Source organism: Clarias gariepinus, chromosome 13, assembly GCF_024256425.1.
Source record: "Clarias gariepinus isolate MV-2021 ecotype Netherlands chromosome 13, CGAR_prim_01v2, whole genome shotgun sequence".
NCBI lineage: Eukaryota > Metazoa > Chordata > Actinopteri > Siluriformes > Clariidae > Clarias > Clarias gariepinus.
Window position 1 is genome coordinate 21,620,717 of NC_071112.1, and position 20,270 is coordinate 21,640,986.

The 20,270-nt window shown below is 37.0% G+C and overlaps 1 protein-coding gene across 4 annotated transcripts in view; it reads left to right on the plus strand.

Annotated features, from left to right (window-relative positions):
- The window catches only part of nhsl1a (NHS-like 1a), a 63,434-nt gene that overhangs the window by 27,126 nt on the left and 16,038 nt on the right, over positions 1–20,270 (plus strand). For 2 of the 4 annotated variants that reach the window (XM_053509618.1, XM_053509621.1), the window contains exon 2: positions 18,205–18,357. In XM_053509618.1, the coding sequence (XP_053365593.1) occupies positions 18,205–18,357 (153 nt within the window). Of the gene's footprint in view, positions 1–3,372; positions 3,757–15,599; positions 15,755–18,204; positions 18,358–20,270 lie in introns of those variants that run through there. The other 2 variants (XM_053509619.1, XM_053509620.1) reach the window with 2 other exon arrangements.

The window sequence follows — 20,270 nt, forward strand, 5'->3', positions numbered from 1 at the left end:
TGTTGCTCACTCCCAGTCCTTCCATCCTTATGATATGGTTGACCCACTAAAGCCCACTGAGTCTGACTAGCATGGCCTCTGGAGGCATTGTGCTCCTCGTGCACCTTTTGGGAGAGTCTAAGGTCTATGCAGAGTCACTGGGTTGTGTTACTTAATGGGCTGTTTTGGTTGGTTTGTTTTCTACAGCTGACCAAAAACCATCAACACCCTAGAAACTTAAAGTGCTCAGAGAGGGAGGGTTTACTTTCCACAGTGTAGGCTTGGTTTTAGTATCACCTTCTTTTAAGAGATTTTACGGCGAGTGTATCTAACCTGTTGAATGACTTGTGCATTTATTTACTGTCATGGCATTAAATCAAAAGAGTTGGCGTTAAAATTAATATGATATAAAACTTTTGTTTAATGTAACACTACTGTATCCACAGTCAAGTGCGGTGCGCTAATATCGCTGAGACAGTCAGGTCTTTAAAGGCCGAAACTGTCATTCGGATAAATGGCTTCAAGATGAAGTAGGCACAACAATTGCTTTCTTGGACTTTTTTTTTTCTTCGACTATAAAATGCCAGGTGGTGTTGGAGGTTCAGTGCTTGGAACAGAGCTGTTTGATGCCTTTTCCCGATGAAGAGATGGAATTGGGTTGGTGTAAGGAGGAAAGATGGAGTCTGGAACAAGCTTTATTCTTTTGAACAAAACAAATCATTTTTAAATGAAACATGTAATATTACATTACAGACATAACCGCAATCACATTACATTGTAGCTACAAACTGTATTTGGACCAGTTTAGGGTAGTGGTGTCACTTTGTGTAAGCAGTTGGTTTAACTATATTTTCCAGTTATCTTCAAGAACATGTAACCTTCTCAACTGGTTCCATTTCAAGCAGTTTATCTCTTGCAGTTTCTAATAGTGTCATAAATGGAAGTTTTTATAAAACTGCAATAGGCAACAATAGTGGTGTGAAAGTTTGGGTTTTAAAGGTTGCCTTAAGAGAATCTAACAATATATTAATTGTGTTTTCTGCAATACAATTGCATTATTTGTCTGGTTTTAATTTAGTTACACTATTTGAAAAGTATCCATGTAGCCACATATTAAAATAATAGCTCTAGTGTATCCTTTTGACATTACACTATAACTATGCTCCAGATAATACTTAGTAGCTGCTTGATGCTTCTCAAAATAAAAACATTAAAGAAACAAGCACATCGCCAAAGCCAAATTGTATTATTATTATTACTAAACATGCTCAGATTTGTTAGTGTTTAGCAATATTGAGTTTATTCGCTGTATGGGGTTGAGAGGACATATGTGGTTTGAAGTTTGGCATGAGGGATGAAATTAGGACTTCTCTCCCCATGTTTATGCTGTGTTAGTGCTAGGTGGAGCACTGCAGTTTTAACATGGCAGAAATCCATGGAGCTGAACTTGGGGCTTGATCCAGACACTAGATGGACTGTAATCAGAGCTGAGTGTGATGAAATGGCTGATTGCAATATTTCTGGCCAAGCTGTGCAAATAAAGTGATGTAATAGGCATGTTATAAGTTTGTTCATATTGTTCTGTTGTATGAGTGGTCATTCTTTGGACCACAGCTCACAGTCAGCAATTCTCAAACCATCATTGATCTTGTGTTTAGTTTTTGAATCTCACCACAACCATTATTATTATTATTATTATTTATTTATTTATGTGTGTGTGTGTGTGTGTGTGTGTGTGTGTGTGAATATTCTCATGCTGTTGATCCAAGATCCTTGAGGTTGCCTGACATGCAGTTTTAGCCAGAATGTGAGGTTGTCCATTTTTAACCAGAATTTGTTAATAAATAAATAAATAAATAAATAAGGACTGTTCAATCATTTAGCAAAAGTTGTGTTTTCAGATTATCAGAATAACACTTTAGGAATAAGCAAAAAGAAAGAATATATACCCCTAATATACTGTAGATATACATACAGTATATTCAAGGGGTGTTCAAGTCAACCTGGGACTTGTGATGAGCGTGCATGAAATGCGTGCATGAAATGCGTGCATGAAGGCGTAAAAAACGATTGACATTTACAAAAGCTTATAAGCTCAGAACAGTGATAAGACTCTTAGCTGCAGTAAAACATTTGAATGCTGCAAACATTTTAAATAAGCCCAAATTCATTAAATCCCAGCTGAGGTGGCTCGGCCCCACTGTAGTCGTTCCCATGAACAATCAGTGAGTGGAACGTGTCAAATTGGCAGGGGTAGCTCAGTGGTTAAGACATTGGACTACGGTTCGGAAGGTCCCAGGTTCAAACCCCACAACCACCAAGTTGCCACTGTTGGGCCCTTGAGCAAGGCCCTTAACCCTCAATTGCTCAGATGTATAATGAGATAAAAATGTAAGTCGCTCTGGATAAGAGCGTCTGCCAAATGCCCAAATGTAAATGTAAATGTAAATGTAAATTGAGCAAGAGAGCATCTGTCTGTAGGAACTGTACACACTGTCATTCATAAACATAACTTGCACAATACAGGAGCTCATCCGGGAGTTATTGCCACATCCCTGTACAGTCCTGACTATGCTCCAAGCCATTTCCAAATGTTTGGGACATCCAAGCACTAGTGAAACAGTGGGATGAGTGTATTAGTGTAGCAGGGGATTATACTGTATAGAAAAATAAAGGTAGTTTTTACCCTCTTAACTGTGTTCTGTTATTCTACACAATCAAAAGTTACGGTTTGATATGTGTGTTCGTAATTTATTTATGAAGAAATTAAATGTATGTTTTTTTTTTTTTTTAAGTTTTAGTTTTGGCATACTCTTACAGAACCCTACTTAGTTATGACCAGTAGGTGGAGCACATGTTCATATTCCTTTCTTTTTTTTTTTATCCTAGCAGGGGCCCTTCAGTTCTTGTGACCAACAGATCTTTCTCTTGCAATAAAATCATGAGAAAAAAAAAGGTTTAAGTTTCAAGCCCTGTCTTACATATATATGTTCCATGATGTGCTTCTGTGTAACAAGGTCACATAAGGTTTTTCTCATGGAGGCCTAACATTGATAGTGCAGGTAAACAACTGACTAACATGTACAGTAAGCCTTTTAGTCAGAACAGGAGGAGTTCAGGTTGCCCATCTGCAGTGCGGAGGCCTCTCATTAGTACGTAGCAGTTGGATGGAGACGGATAATCCAGTTTTACAGATTAGCTGAACAAAGTAGGCAAGCTGAGTAATGCATCTTTTCAACCTACACTCTCTGGGAGCTGAGCAATATTGCTGATCTTATTTGGATTTTACTTCCTCCTTTTCATTATGTTCTCTTTTTAAGCAAACCTCTTATTTTACTTTAAAAACATTCGTTTTCTTGTGAAGATCTGTGATTTTGAGGTCTTCTCAGGTTAAGGCTGAATTCTGTAAAGGAAATCACATCGTCCAAATGGTGCATGTTACTATAATGTAAGACTGAATTTAAAGAACTGATGTAAGGCAGAAGATGATTGGATACATAGACTGCATCTCACCTCAACCAGCGGGGAAATGCTTTAACAGGACTTACTATGAAGATGAGGATGAGCTCCTTCCTTTATACATCCACAATCCAAACAACTTTCGGTCCAAAAATGGAGGCAGCCTCCGTCGCAGGCTCCTCACCTCTAAGATGCACCAGCAGCAAGAAAGACTTTTTTATGCCAGAGACTGGGATGGACCTCGAGCACTTAAAAGCATTCAACCACTTCAGAAGCAGCACAACAGCACTTTCAAGCCCATGCAGGAGGACTTAACAGGTAGAGCTTCCAGACACTGCGTCAGCTACAGTAGAGCTTATTCACTTCAAGACCATTTATTTGTCATGAATAATTTTTATATAATTAATTTCTGGCTCTTAATCATAAATTGAGGCTAAGAGAATATTTAATTTATTTTTTCTTTCAGGCTGCAATTTCTGTTATAGGTGAAACAAGCAGGTGTTGAGACAATATGAGCAGGCTCTGGGCTGTGAATGTATTTACAATTTTTTCGAAATAAGTACACTGTATAAAGGTGGTGCTCAAACCCGTGTATAAATTGTTGCCTAAGCTGGTTATTAGAATTTAAAATCTGCACAGTCTTAGGCAGGCCAAGACAAGCAATCTCCCGAGGCAGTCACTGACAGGTGCTGTTAAAATAAAACACCAAAGTGAGTGTAATTAGATGAAGCTTAGGTGAGCATTCTTCCCTATCGTACGTTTTCATAGCTTGCTTGCATATCTTTCGGTAATCTCTTGCATGTGGATTCACCAACTATTCACTGTTCAGTGCTTCTCAATAAATTACAGTATTTTTTTAATAATTTGTTTTAAATAGTGAAACTCGTATTCTAGATTCAAGACATGTAAGGTAAAATATATCACTCCTGTTTCATTTCGATAAGTATGGCTTAAGATTTTTCTTGTTGCGTAGTTGTTGGTAGGTTTCCTATGGAAAATCAGTTTTTTCCCCCATAGTCTAAAGACATGCAAATTAGGCTAATTGGCATTTCCAAATTGCCAGGAATGTGTGTGTGTGTGTGTGTGTGTGCATGCTTGTGATGCATGTGATGGATTGGTACCCTGTCCTGGATTCAATTCAATTCAATTTTGTTTGTATAGCGCTTTTAACAATTGTCATTGTCGCAAAGCAGCTTGGATGTACCTGCCTAGTGTCTCGAGACCCCTGAGATTTTCTCCAGGCCTCCCATGACTCTGTACAGGATAAGTGACTAGTAGTTAGCTGGATAATACTAGTTAGCTGGATAATCAATCACAATAATATTATAGTCAGCAAACCAGGTAGTCTTGGCACTTTGGGCAGGTGCTAAGTCCTGCTATGAAGCTTGTCAGCAGACAGAAGTAGGATATGCTCTCACAGCTCCTGGTAGATGGCTGTGTTGACTTTGGGTTCCAGTCTTCCTTCAGACTCTAGGGCCTTGATTTCCAAATGAATTTCAATTCTGTTTTTAAGCTAAAAAGAGGAATTTGGACCACTTAGCAAAGGTCAATGTCTTTTTCTCAGTCTGGTCAGGTAAGACATTTCTGACATTGATCTTGCTTCAGGAGTGGCTTGGAATGCAACAGTTGTAGCCCATTTCCTGAAGGCATCTGTGCGTGGTGGCTCTTGATGCACTGACTCTGCCTTTGTGATGCTCTCCCAAGTTCTTGGATCAGCTTTGCTTGACAATCATCCTAAGGCTGCTTTCATCCCTGTTGATTGTGTGCATTTTCCTTCCACACTTTTCATTTTCAGTCATCTTCTATTTAATCTAGAAATATGCTTCACTACAGCACTCTACAAATAGCCAGCCCCTTTACGGATGGCCTTGTGTGACTAACTCCCCTTCGTCTGGACAACTTGTCAAGGCAGCAGTCAGCATATTTTGTGATACTGGATTTTTGATTAACATGAGTTGTAAATTATAATCATCAACATTATAAAAAAAAATTATGGAAAAAATTATATATTTAAAGTGATATTCTAACTTACTGAGATGCAATGTACCGTATTTCATTCCATATCTTTGTACATTTTATATGGATGCTTGGCAAAAAAAGAGCTCTGAAATAAAAAAAAAAAAGGAACATATTGTAGGCTGCTCTGTGATGGTTTCAGAATTAATATTAATGCCTTGACTTTAATGAGTCAATGAATAATTAAATTAAAATATGCATCATACTGCAAGTGCAACATGGAGCCTATGCTTCTGTGACAGATTTTCATAAAATTCCTGTCAGCAAAACCAGATGCTAATTTTTTAAGATCCTTGATGCAGGTGGGCCTTTTAAATATAATTAGAGCAGGTGTTACTTGGACAACACACTATCGTAAAAATGTTGAATTTTGGAATATTACTGTCATTTAACATTGTTGGGACTGTAGTAATTATCATGAATCAGGCATGTTGAAATCAGTGCACCTTTTAATAATTTGGACTGACTGATCGAGCTTTAAGACACAGATGAAGCACCGGGTTCATAGTGAGTATCAGTGACGATCACTTCGAGTTAAAGGCTCATCCCACCTGACAACATGGAGACAAAGGTACTGAACAGAGCCCTAATACACAGAAAAGACACAGAAACACACAGAGGTCATTCAGCACATTTTTGTGTGTGTGTGTGTGTGTGTGTGTGTGTGTCTTGTAGGGTTTATAAACTAAACATCTGTTCTCCAGAGAAAATACTCTTAGAAACAGCCAGCAGTTACAGTAACTTTCCATTCAGCCCTGCTGGTTTGTGGTATGTCTTCATGTACAAGATGCTTATGTTAAATAAAAAATAATAGTAATAACCATTGAATAATGGTGATTAAAAAAATTCTTTGCATTTCATTTGCAAGATTTTCATCTCTTGTTTATTTATTTTTTTTATTTCTCCACCAGATGGCACTAGTTCTGTTCAAAAACACCAGTATAATAAAAAATCTTTTTAAATGCACAGCGGAGATGAGGTCGTGGACGTCTGTACATGGGTGGCATGTTTTAGAGGAAGATTGACAATTTTTGAAAAGTAAAATAGCAGATAATACACAGAAAGCAGGATATTACATTAAATTTAATATCAATTAGATTTTAGTTTTTATGTGTTTTCATAGAAAAAGAGCAGATCTTGTGGTGGTTGAATAAGTCGTTTAGCAAAGAGTTTTCAAAGGGTTCTAAACAGAATAGAATGCCTACACTCAATAAAAAAGGAAATAATAATAATAATAATAATTATTATTATTATTATAAAATTAATGAAAAAAATAAAATAAATAAAATAAGTTAAAAAGTGCTACAGTGACCATCTTAATTTGAGTTTAATCTTACTGAAATTGTGCAGACTGGTTTAAAACCATTACTGCACTGGAAAAGAAGCTATTTCTCAGCCTATTAGTCCGGGTTTTGAGACACCTGTATCGTCTCCCTGAGGGCATAAGTTTAAAGTGTGAATGCCCAGGGTCCATTCAGTGGAGAGTTTAATGGCTCTAGAAAGAAGCCCATCTCTTTCAGATGACTTTTTTTGCTGTGTTTATCACTCCTTGAAATGCATTTTCGTCTGCTGTAAAGGATCCAGCATACCACACACATACCCACAATACACAAAGATGCTCTCAGTAGTGGAGTGGTAAAAGGTGGCCAGCGGCGTCTTACTCAGACCACTCTTTTTCAACAACCTCAGAAAGTGCAATTGCTGCTGGTCCTTCTATTGCTGCAGCTGTGGTTTGGGCCAGCCAGGTGAGATTGTCAGATATAAGACCCTAGGAATTTAAAACAGTGAACTCTTTTCACACAGTCTATATTGATGTACTGTATAGGGGTGAGTGCTCTGCTTTGCCCTTCTGGAAGTCCATAATGAGTTCTTTAGTCTCTTTGATGTTCAGAGTGAGATTAAATAAAGCATGCTGACACATACAGTAAGCTGGTATTAAAGCATGCAAACAGATGCTGGTACTAATACCTATAAAGCAAGCAAGCGTGACATGGCATCTTGTCATATAACAGCTGGCCTTTTATTACATTATGTTTCATCTTTTTATTTTTAAATAGATGAAACATAATGGGTGAAAGTCTGTATTTTTACACACAACGAGTATTTGTTATGCACTCTAAAATGCTCAATTAAGCCTCCAGCATCAGAGTAAAAAGCAGTCGTGAGGCTTAGCAATTGGTGATTAATTACGGTGATTCAGAGCTACTAATGGTGAAAATGCAGCAATGAACAATGACTGGGAAGTTCTGGGGAATAAGAACCCAGTGTGATTGGCTGTTTTTTTTTCTTCCCCTGTTGTCATGTTCGGCTTAAGCCAATGAGCAGTTTTCTTAAAACATGGGGCTGTCTGAATCAGAAATGGCTCACACATCGGATGTTAAATGTTATGTTAAACCTACAGTACAGTATCTGCTTGCTATTAGTTTACACTTTCATTTGTTTTTAAGTCTTGAATATTGCATGTCATAACATGACTTACTAAATGTCATTTCACCTAAAAGCGTGGTTTATTTCACAAAGGGAATAACGAAACACTGGGAAATTATAATCATGCCATTACGCATAGACTCAGCCAGTGTCACTTTTATGCTGTTCTTCGTACAATTATTACTATTTGCACCGTTGTCATTTTGTCATAAATACAATTGCACAGCTCTCACATTACCCTATGTCTTCTGGCTATATGCTGTACAAAATATATTCTTTGCAATCGCATCTGCAAACCTGTCTTTGTGTTACTTTCTCTATTGCTGCTGGATATCTGGAATTTCTTTTTAAATCAATCACACTATTTATCAGTCTGTCTATCCATCCAGAATTTTTTTCATCTGGCTTTTCTCCAAGTATTCTACAGTGTATACCACCTAAAATAATATGCTTTAAAATGAGTAAAGCTACAAAATAAAATTATCCTGCGCCCCTTAACTAGCTTGCTAGTGTAATTCTGCTGTTTACATTAAATACTGTTTGGTTTAAATGCTCACTCATCTTCTATACCGCTTTATCCTGTATTCAGGGTCGCGGGGACCTGGAGCCTATCCCAGGAGACTTGGGGCACAAGGCAGGGTACACCCTGGACAGGGTGCCAATCCATTAAAGGGCACACACACACACATACACACTAATTCACACACTACGGTCAATTTGGGAACGCCAAGTAGCCTAACCTGCATGTCTTTGGATTGTGGGAGAAAACCGGAGTACCCGGAGGAAACCCACCAAGCACGAGGAGAACATGCAAACTCCATGCACACAGAGACAAGAGGTTTAAATGCTGTGAAGTAAATAAACTGCATCTAAACCTTTATGGAGCTCAAGGCACAAATTATTTGTGGCAGTAAAAAAGGCTAATCTATTATACTGTTGCAATCAATAAACTGTTAAATGGCTATTAGCGGTTGTTAATAACAGTTGTTAGCAAGGGGAATAAGTGTTATTCTAAATTTCTCATGAATGAAGGAGTAAAGATGATTGACATTTACAGAAGACTTCAAGGACAGAACTGTGATGAGATTCTTAGTTGCCATAAAACATTTGAATAGTGCACTCAACCACTTTGCAAGTAGATGGATGAAAATAAGCCACATGCCCACAAATGATGATCCCAACCCCAACCGAGTTGGCTCAAAGCACTGATGGATATATATACAGTATATGTATATAAAACCACTCAAGGTTCACTACACTCCAGGCCTGTTTTATCCATGGTTCTCACAGAACCCCACCCTTGCTCATATAATATCATGTAGACATGTAACCGTAATCCCTAAAAGGCTCTGGTATTCTCAGCTGATTTACTGTAGGAGGTCAGATTTCCCATTTAGCTGGAGCCGGCCCAGATTTCTGACACAGATATTGGCACACTTTTTCAATCTCCTGGCAGGGCAGACATTTTACAGATCAATAAGCCACATATGCCCAGACAGAGTAAAGGCTGCTTTCTCTATTATTAATGTGGTCTGTCTCTGGATTTATCTATTGTGGTGTGTCAATACTACACCCTAATATACAGTATGTGGAAAACCTGTGGAAGGCATGTGTAATATGTGTTCTGTTAAAGTTTTATTTACTGTGGGCTCTTATATCATTTTAAATAGTTTTATTTGGTTTTATTTTAGGTAGGGAAAATGAAATTACAACATAACGTGCTTTTGGCGAATAAAAAAAGATCAGCTTACACTATAAAATATTCTTTTGTTAGATTTTGTGGACATGATGTTTTAAATTTAACAGATCTCTTATATCTAACCGAAATATTAAATTTTTTTTTTTTATGTTAAAAATCTTTAAATGTTAGGGATTATTTTTAGAATACTTATTTGCATATTTCAGCCTTGTGTGGGATCAGTTGGCAAATACCTGTATTAGACTTATGTAAACTCTCAGAAGACTGGGCTACATAGTGTCTGTAATAAAAAAATATATATAACTGTAGATATGTAAACCTGGACATCCTTTGCATGCAAATACCAGTGCGTCTTACTTTGCATTGGTCTTATTGATGTTGCATTGGAGATTTGATGGCTAAGCATCAGTCTGTGTGATGGCCAGCTTTGCAGTGTGCTCTGTCCCCTGCCACTCCTGTTTTGTCTGTATTGAGTTAGTAAAGGTCTGTATTGGCTAGGGGTATCTGGAGAGGTTGTGGCCTTGCATTGGTTAAGGTGATTTTCTACAAAAAAAAAAAAAAACATTTGGCCAAATGGGCAATTTAGTTCAATGCTTCTGTCAATGTTATTATAATCACTGTACTAATACTAACTAGGTCCCTCTTTTGCTCTTCGAATACCATTTGTGGGATGAATTCTTTCTTTGTTTATTTGATTACATCACATACTTGCTTCATATTTATTAGCTGCACATTCATGCTGTAAATCTTCTATTTTACCTCATACCGAAGATGCTCTACTTTCTACTGTACATAATCAACAACAACACAAAAATGGCCTTTGGCATTCAAGTTATTCTTGACTGGAATTAAGAGGCAGAACATGCATCATAAAAATTTCCATACCATTATACAACCACCACCACCGCCAGCCTTAACCATGGACACAAATCAGGTTGGGGTCATGGATGTGCAGTTAAAAAGAAAAAGGAATACAGGTATATACCATTCTTTTATTCTGTGCATTTAAGTATTAGGACCTAAAGAACAACTGTGTGATCATAATTAATTTTATTTTAATAACAATAACAAGACGACTAATTGATTCCAATAAATAGTAATTTTAACAAACACATGTAGAGAACATGTAAAACCATAATTAGAAACATAAAGCATAGGTTTTCTGTAATCATTTTCTCACATGTGTTTTTTTTTTTTTTTTTTTAATTTTGGAAATGTTTTCCTCACTCTTTAATTGCTCCAGTTCATTGAGGTTTAAGGGCATTCTTAGTCCTGGGCCCATAAAAACTAAGCATCTCAGAATCACTTATAGGAATGGGGTTTAAAGGTACTATAATTTAAAACTAAAAAAATATTCCTCAGAGTAGGATGTAAAAGTTGTAGCTTTCTACTCTTTTTTTTGTGAGGAGTAGGACTGCAAAAAGGAAAGTGTGTGATGTCACTTTTTACGAAATTGACAAAATAGTTTTAAACAATGGAAAAGCATTCTGTATGGTCAAATTATAAATGCATGACTTGACTGCATGACGTTATCCTAATCAGACTGCTTTAATTACAACTGTTTAAAGCCCCTATAATAGAGCTGTGTATGGCTGTCATAATGCCACAATGTCAATGTAGGACTGTCAAATTGTGCTTGTGGAGGAGGTAATAAAATTATGATATCCAAAAACTCTATGAATGCAGCTTGTTTTTTTTGATGATTTCATGCTGTGTGGTGGAAAATGTATGAATCTGTGCATGTGGTGCTGTTAGAGCAGGGTGTGATTTATTATTTTTTAGTTGTCACTGTTATTAAAACTGTACAGTATCAGTCACCTGTGGAGGCAGCATACAACATGTTCATTAATAGACCAGTTACATACTGCATGTGATTAAATAATAATTTACTCCATTTTCTTGCAACTCCTACCCAGTTAGGACACTTCTGGAGCTCTCCTGCATTTTGATTGAGATAGGAGTAATTTCCTATTTCAAGAATGTTTACTGTATTAATTGTTCTTACTTCCACTCCTAAAAGTAGGACCAAAATGGCATCACTCTGAGAATTTTAGGCCACTTAGGATCGATTTCCTACTTTAAGACGCTTGGTCAATACAGGCCCTGGACTTTCACTTGGTTAATTTCTTATGCTTGTAGATCCTGAACGGCATTGAAACTACCAATGAAATTTGGTATGGTTGAATAAGTCTGAAATGTGACTTGTTTATGTACACCTTTATTATGTATAGTGAAAAGGACTGAATGCACAGTGGAAATTGTTTTGTTAATTTAGGCTCAAGATTTGCAGGCTTTCACTAGTCACAGTGTGGGTATTCCTACTTAAAACATAGATACTATAGAAATGATGTCTGCACAGATCATTTAGAGTCTTTTACAGTTGTCTTTTGTAACTTGTAATAGCCATAAAGGGGGATAAAACTTTTAAGTGGGTTGTCTTGGAGTCTTTTGTTCCGCTGCTGTCTGTTTTATCATATGACCTTTAAAATAATTGCCATATGCTTTATTTGTCAGGAATTAGCTTGGATTATTGCCGTTTATGCGCAGTCATAAATAATAGGCATCTGCAACGGCATAAACATTGTATAATTGTTAATCCAATCATAATGCATTTCCTGTGCAGTAGCTGATGGAAGGCTGCTACTGTACACCAATATTTTATGTGGAATGGACGGCTGCTAACTGGCAATATTTGATGTAGAAAATCTGTTTCTCTCAGAACATGCACGTTTATGGCTACAGTATGTGCATTTGTTCCCATTTTTGTTCAAACACAAACCCACAATCTCTAATGCACATGCGTCTTTTACGATTTAACAGAAATAGTGGCTTCTTTAAGTGGCTGTCCTTGCTAGTGTCCCTGCAGTCAGATTGATGAGAGCTTGTTGACCTGCAGGTGACTAATGACATTGGACCTGAATGGCTCCATTGTGCAGAGCTACAGATTGAAGGACAAATGATAAGAGCTTGTTATGATGATATTGTTAAGCCATGCCTGTATGTCGTCATCACTAGGAGTACCAGTTTTCTTGTTAAAGGAAAGTCACACTGTATTTGAACCCTTGCATCCAATCAGTTATATGATTTCTTCTGCATAAAAAGCAGCCGTTTTAAAATTTTATTAAAGAGGACAATGATTTTCCTTCATGTGGCATTGTAATTGTGAATATATGAATATAAAAGATGCTTTTGAAAATATTCATTTTCATTAGTTAGAGTCATGATTAGGAGAGCGCAAACATGTTTTTTTTTGTTTTTTTTCTTTTAGCACTGAACAAGGCGTTGATTATATTATACAGATCTTTTGCATAACCACAAAACAGACTTTTTTTTTTTTTAACAGAATTTTAGGGCAGCACAGTTGCACAGCCTTCTGCCTTTTCACAGGGCCCCAGTATAATCCGGAGCTCGGGTTACTGTCTGTGTGGAATTTCTCCCCAGGTCCACTAGGATTTCCATTAGGTTCTCCAGTTTCCTCCCACCTCCCAATAACATGCCAGTTTGGCTGAGATATATTGCCCTTTGGGATGAATGGGTGTGTCTATGTTGCCTGGTGATAAACTGGTGCCCAATCTGGGGTGTATTCCCAGACCAGTACAAGGTCGTTACAAGTTAAAGTGAGTGACTGATTACTGTAAAATTGTGTAAAAATTATTGCTTACATTCCATGTTTAATAGAACAGTCACTGAAATTTTTCTTACTAAAAGAAGTCCTACTACTCTATGTACTGATTACTTAGTCCTTTACTTTATTTCATTGATTAAAAACTTATAGCTTATATGGTAGTTTATTCGACCAACTGAACGGTACATTGTGCTGTTTTTCTGTCTTTGTCACCCATCAGTATAATTTCTTCATACAGACAGAAGACAACTAAAAGCCCTAACTTACCCAGAGGCTTTTTGAACTAAGATTGAAAGATTAAAAGGTCATTAAGCAGCAATTTATGCTTAACCTAGTGCAGCTATAAATTCCCAACATGCATGCAGTGCCATGTCTTTTGGCATGGGAATGTTTTTTAGAAAATCTTCCATTCAATTAGGTCAGGCAAGTGGATTTCTTTACATTACTTAGCAAAATTGATCAAGCAAATCATCGTTAGAGAAACATTTTGAAACAGACAAGAAGAACATACTAAAATAGTGATGAAAAATTTCCAGTGATGAAAAATACCCACTGAGTTAATTCGTGAAGACATCCAACACCCTACTGTTTTTTCACACTCTAGTTGTCATGGAGAGGTGGTAGCATGGATATTAAAGACTTGGTCGTATGCCCCCAGCTGCTTATGTACCACTTTATTGAATGTGTTGTCTGAGCAGGAGAGGAGCCTCCACAAACTTATCTGCTTTTCCAGATCAATCTAAACGGTACAATAGGATCAGCAAGGCAGAGACACAGACCATAGTGTGAGTCAAGGATACTTGTAAGGAATTTACTCCCAACTGTGAATGAACTATGGAACTAACTGCGAATGTTAATGGCTATTAGGAAGTTTGACCATCTTTTTTTTCTTGTTTGAAATTGTTTCTTTTATTTATTTATTTTTATTAAATTTACTTTAAATACTTAGAAATAGTAAAAGTAATAACTATAATCGGACTTCTGCATAGCTGGCATGTACTGTACTTTGTCATCGATCTATAAATCAGTATGTTTTTTTTTTAAATCATGTAAGCTATTTCTTCATGTATAGGGAGAATAAGATGGTCTTGGAGGAAAGATAAAATATTTAGTCAAATGACCAGACAAAACATATTAAGTCAAATGAACTCCTATTTCCAGACCTCAGAATTTATTAGAAATATATACTGTATATTAAAAATAAATCAATAAATAATAATAATAATAATAATAATAATAATAATAAAGCATATTGCGGTCTATAGAAAAATCCATAAATGGTATAAAGTCCTGGAGCAAGTTCATTAACAGCTGGGTTAAAAAATAATTAGCATTAAATTACCATTAAATCCACATGGAATTAGGTGGTTGCTTATGTAATTAAGATATTTTTGTTTCTTTGTTTATTTTTTACAAGCTACATTTTCTTTGTTCACCCAAACATTCAGCAAATTTTGTGCAGTTCAGTGACCAAATCGAATGATGATACAAATTTGATTCAAATCCAAGATACGAATACGAATATATGCATTTATATCTGTTTTTTTAAAAAAAACATCAGATCTAGAGACCTTTATCTATGACTGTTAAAAAAAAGACCAGATGTCTTATTCAGACTCTGCAATATGTAAAAGAAAAAAACCCAGTCTGCAGTTTAATTTGGTTATCATGCAGGATCTTGTGTGCAGAATATAAATGATGTGTGAACTACTGCACTCAGTACCGGCCCCACGTGAAAACGCTGAGTGCTCCATTCATGCTTCAAATGAGAGAAAAGTAGAGAGATACTGTAGAAGGAGAGTGAACGAGAAAGAGGTGGATATTGCTATTGCTTCAGTGATGAGCCACTGCAGTGGTTACATGTTAAACAAGAATAGCAATTGAGCCCTAAAATTAACCCTCATCATACGGAATGCTTTCCCAATGACATGTCCTTTCACCTGCGTTTACTCTGTAAATGAAATGCAATGGTTGGGACGAACTAACAAGAACTCGTGTCAGATAAAGAAACAGGAGTCGATTGTAGGTGATGAATGGCGCACTGGCACAGTTGCCACTGCAGGACACCTGCACAGCTTTCGAGTGAAGACAAGGTGAGAGAGGATGTGGGCTCTATACACCAAAGCAGAAGGACAAGCCTGAGAACCGCTTTGCGGCAAGACACAAGGAAACGAAACACAATGCATGGGCGAAGGAAGGGTGGGAAAGGGGGCAGAACTCTGAGAGGAGAGAGAAAGAGAGAGAGAGAAATAAAGTGGGGAGGGGGAGGTTGAACGCTGCTTTTCCAGTCAGCATAAAATGTGTAGTCGATGTGTATAAAGTGGGCAGTACCACTGTGATGCTTTCCCTGCCTGCACTCAATTTTGCCTCTTTTCCCATATACACACGCTCACACACACGCTCACACACACACACACACTCCCACTGCCGCTAATGCTAGACTACCACACGCGTTTCTCAGGAGAAGCCTTATTGCCAGCTTTGAGATTTCACAATGGTGTTCATTGGAATAACTCTCAAATCCGTCATTAAGTACTTCAGGAAGAAGGGTAAGCTTCTCTTGCCTGTCACTTTCTGCAGCTAGGTTTATATCAACGGAGCACTGGTTCAAGGTCAGCTATACTTTGTGTGTTTTAGGGTGTGGGATGTTTCATCCTAATGCTGCTACACTGGATTAGATGCATGTGACTGTAAGAATGAATGTACATCTGCCTGACCTTGCTTGTGAAGACCAGTGAAAGGGTGACAGGTGTGGTTTTGTAGGCGAGCTAATGCTTCATTATGTCTTGTCGTATAGTTTCGCATGTTAAATGACTCTGAGGGATTGCGGGACATTCTAACTGGGAGCAGTGCATTTTTATCTGTGTTGCTCAGTAACCAGCATAGACAACAATTTCCTTTGGCTAGTCCGTTTTTACCGCAAGCTTGGCTAATTACGTTTTCTTTCTAGTTTAATCACCTGATTTTTAATTTAATAGTTTTTTTTGTGAGAAAGGATAGATGAAGGAAAATTAATGAGTTAATCACTGGTTAGGGATTTGCTGCAGCTGGTTAATTTTGATGAAGCAATAAGCTCTTTAATCCGATCTTGTATCACCTTGGAACAGCTTTTAGGGGAGATTTTAAGAGTTTAAAAAACTACATTAATAGGTTTCTAAATGGGGAACTAGAAGGAAAAAGAAAAAAAACATTTGCAATGGCTGAGGAAGGATTTGCACATTTATCAAAATATAAAAAATCTGACAACTTATGCCTCTATATGTCTTGACCACACTACATTTTCCTTAAAATGTTACAAATCAAAATGGATTTTGTTATGATTATATGTCATAAATTTGTCACAACCTAGCACATCAAATCCAAGTGTGGTTGTGTCTGTATGTTTGCTTGCTGTGTGGGTTAGGGGTTGCAGTAGTGTGTAACCCCAAAATAACTTCTGGTGCAAACTGCTAATATCAGAAATTCAATTATTTGTGAGTGCATACAATGTGGCTGCTTGGTGGTGCAATGGTTAACATTGTGGGCTCGCACCTCCAGGCTCGAGGGTTACAGTCTCATTTTGGGTTTATGTGCATGGAGTTTTCATGTTTCAGCTGTGCTTAGAGCGTTTTCTCCAGTTGCTCCAGTGAGTGTGTGTGTGCTTGTGCCCTGCAATGGACTGGCACCCTGGACAGGCTCCAGGCCTCCCGTGACTCCATACATAATAAGCGGTGTAGTGTTTGAGTGTATACAATTTTACAGAGCTTTTAACATATTAGGCAGTTCTTTAGGGCCTCCCCTGTGGAGTTGTATTTATATTGAAATCATACAACACATTAATATACTAATACTATAATCCCATTTCACCCATATCAGTTCCATTTTTTTTATACTACAGAGTTTAAGGAGATAAGGTTTGGGGAGGGTGAATACTTATGCAATGCTCTGTTAAAAAAAAAAACACTTTCTACTATTATAATTAATCTTTTGTTGATTAAACATAGTATACCTCTAGTAGATATTGGTGGCAGAAAGTGTAAAGAGATATTAAGACAACATATTTCATGTATTTTAGCTATCCCTATTCACAAAACAGGTAATGTCACTAAATAGTTTCAATCTATCTGGCTGAAGAGTTGTACTAATTAGAGCAATCAAGCAGACATGGACTGAACAAGTTGCACAAGAGTACCGCAGACGTTTTTTTTTTTTTTTTTTTTCAGTCTATGCCCTGCAGGATCCCAAAGGGTTTTAAATAAAATACTTCATACTAAATACTGATCATTAAATAACTGCACAAAATAACAAATGATTCTTATTGTTATTATAATTTATTTTTTATATTTTAAAATTTTCATTAAAATGTTGAATTTCGATATGCCTCAATACTGTTTGTTGGCCACCATGTAGATTGTGACAGAATATAATAATTATTTATAATTATTAATTATTAAAGCTTTCTATAGTCATACAGAACCTGACCTGATTAAAAGAGAATGGATCAATAAACACCAACATGCCCTTATGTGTCTAATCATGGAGTCTGAATTAGTGTTTCTCACCCGGAGGCTTATGGAATAATTAATAGTGTAATTTGGGTTTGCCTGGACCACACAGGCATGCAGAGCCACTGTGTTCAGATACATTGGTGCAGAAATGGTTTATCTGACTGGTGGTGCATGCCATGCTTTGGTCATTACACAAGATGATGTTTCCAAACCAACCTCATGTTTCTGTCTCTGCACTTAACACTATATCTGGATGAAAATAAATAAATGAATGTCAAGGCCAGTTTATTTGCAGTAGATTTAGCTTTGAGATTTGGAGATTTGATTTAAAACAAAGTTAGATGAAATGATCTTCTTGTTCCATATCTTTATGTTTTCTCCAGCAAATCATGACCAACTTGAAATGCTTCTTATAAATAGAAAATCTATTAAACAACCTCTTTACACTGACCTTTAACTTTTACTCTCCATTCAGTGACCTGTATGAATTATCTTCTCCTTTTGCCCTCTAGCTGTGTCCAGTTTAGATGAGGAAAGCAAGTGGTCAGTGCATTACACAGCACCCTGGCATCAGCAGGAGAATGTATTCCTGCCAGGGAGCAGACCACCATGTGTGGAGGACCTGCACTGCCAGGCCAAGGTCAACCTGAGGACTGTTCTCAGAGGTGAGACAAACACTTAAAGAATTACACTGATGCAATAAAGGAGACCGGTGTTGTACTGAGTGTGAGAGGCGAGTGTTAGGCAGCCAAATGCATGAGGTCCTAAGTTCTAAGTAAAGAGTCATGAACAGTATATAGGTGGCACGGTGGTGTGGTGGTAAGCACTGTCATCCTGCACCTCCAGGGTCTGGGGTCACTTCCCACCTTGGGGTCTGTGTGCATGAAATTTGCATGTTTTCCTCGGGCTTGATGGGTTTCCACCGCGTACTCCAGTTTCCTTTCACAAGTCCGAAGTTATGGCGATAAGGCCAATAGGCATTTCCAATTGAGGGATCCAAATGAATCTGTGTGTGAATGTTATCTGGGGGTTGTGAAAATGGGAATAAATACAACCCAAATGAAAATAATGGGAATAAATACAAATACAAAGTCCAATTACAATGTCACCATTGGCCTCCATGGTTGCTCGTTGGACTACAAAAATTCCCAGATGCATGGACAAACAGTATATAAGCGCTAGGATAAGAAACACACCTTCGTGTAGTGAGGTGGATTTTCAAAGGCAACGATAAATGTCTTCAAGAAAAAATTTGCTGAATGAACAGTAAGTTCATGTTTCATGGCTAGAGCAGAAGATATATATATATATATATATATATATATATATATATATATATATATATATCCTCTCTTGCTGTAAATTTTCTTATACGTTTTTATATCATATGCTTATATGAATTTGCAACCGTGGTTGGCCATTTGCAGGGTCAGTTAAACAGCCTCTTTCTGTAACAGTGAGTAATTCTTGACCTCGTTTAGTGACAGCATCAGCCTCTTTAGAGAAAGATAGAGACCTAGTCTATCGCTTTGACTGTGTCTATTTATGGGTATTTCTTTCTCCAATAATTATTGGTAGCCGTAGGAAACATGGTGACTTAGGTGTAAGTTGCAGGCGAAAATTTATATCTAGATTTCATGTGTGTTTGTGTATATGTACAGTACTGTATGTGCCTTCTGTATCTTGGCAGGAGGCACAAAGAGCAGGTGGCCACCTGAGCACGTTTCTGTCCCATTTTTGTGAGCACTGGCATACTTCTTGTAGACTAGTTAACGCTTATTACTATGAAAAAAGGAATTATGGAGTGTGGATGATTGTATGAAAGCGCTATTCAAACATGAGTCACAAATCTGCATTGGCCAGGATGAGTTGGAGCATGTGTCTTATGCCATTCTAATGAAATATATTAGGATGACTTTATAAAGAAAGCAATCAGGGGAGATGGCAATCTTTACCTTTATAGTCAGTGCACATGGGTACATTGTAATTATGGACACTTTTCTCATCCCGTGGATAGAAAATAGGCTTGGTCAATATAACATAATTTTTAGCTCTTATTCAGGTTAAGAAAGTCAGTTCAATGACCTCGCCAACAAATACTCTGGATCTCAATCTGACAGAAAATGTATGGTGGATATGTACAGTAAAAAAAAAAAAAAAAGGAGAAAAAAGGAATAAATCTGTCCTTGACAAGGCTTTACAGTATCTTGCAAAGCTGATATGTTGATTGATAATAGTAGAAGTGGAACGTAAGTTGTTAGAGTATATTGTTTTTTATAGAGTCCACACCTCAATTAATTCACGTCATCATAAAAGCCAGATAAAGAGTGATGAAGTAAAAAATTTTTTTGATAATCCTATAATTTTTCCCCCTCTATTTGATCTAAAAAAAAAAACGTTGAAAGTATTAAACCAAAGCTGTTTTGATTCATGTCTCTGAATTGTTTATTTGCCAGAAATTGTAAAAAAAAAGAGTGGTGTCCTCAAAGTGTGGTCATTTCATAATATTTGGCAAAGAATGTAAATCATATTTATTCATGGATTTGAAAATCTTTAATAAATTAACCACAATCTACAA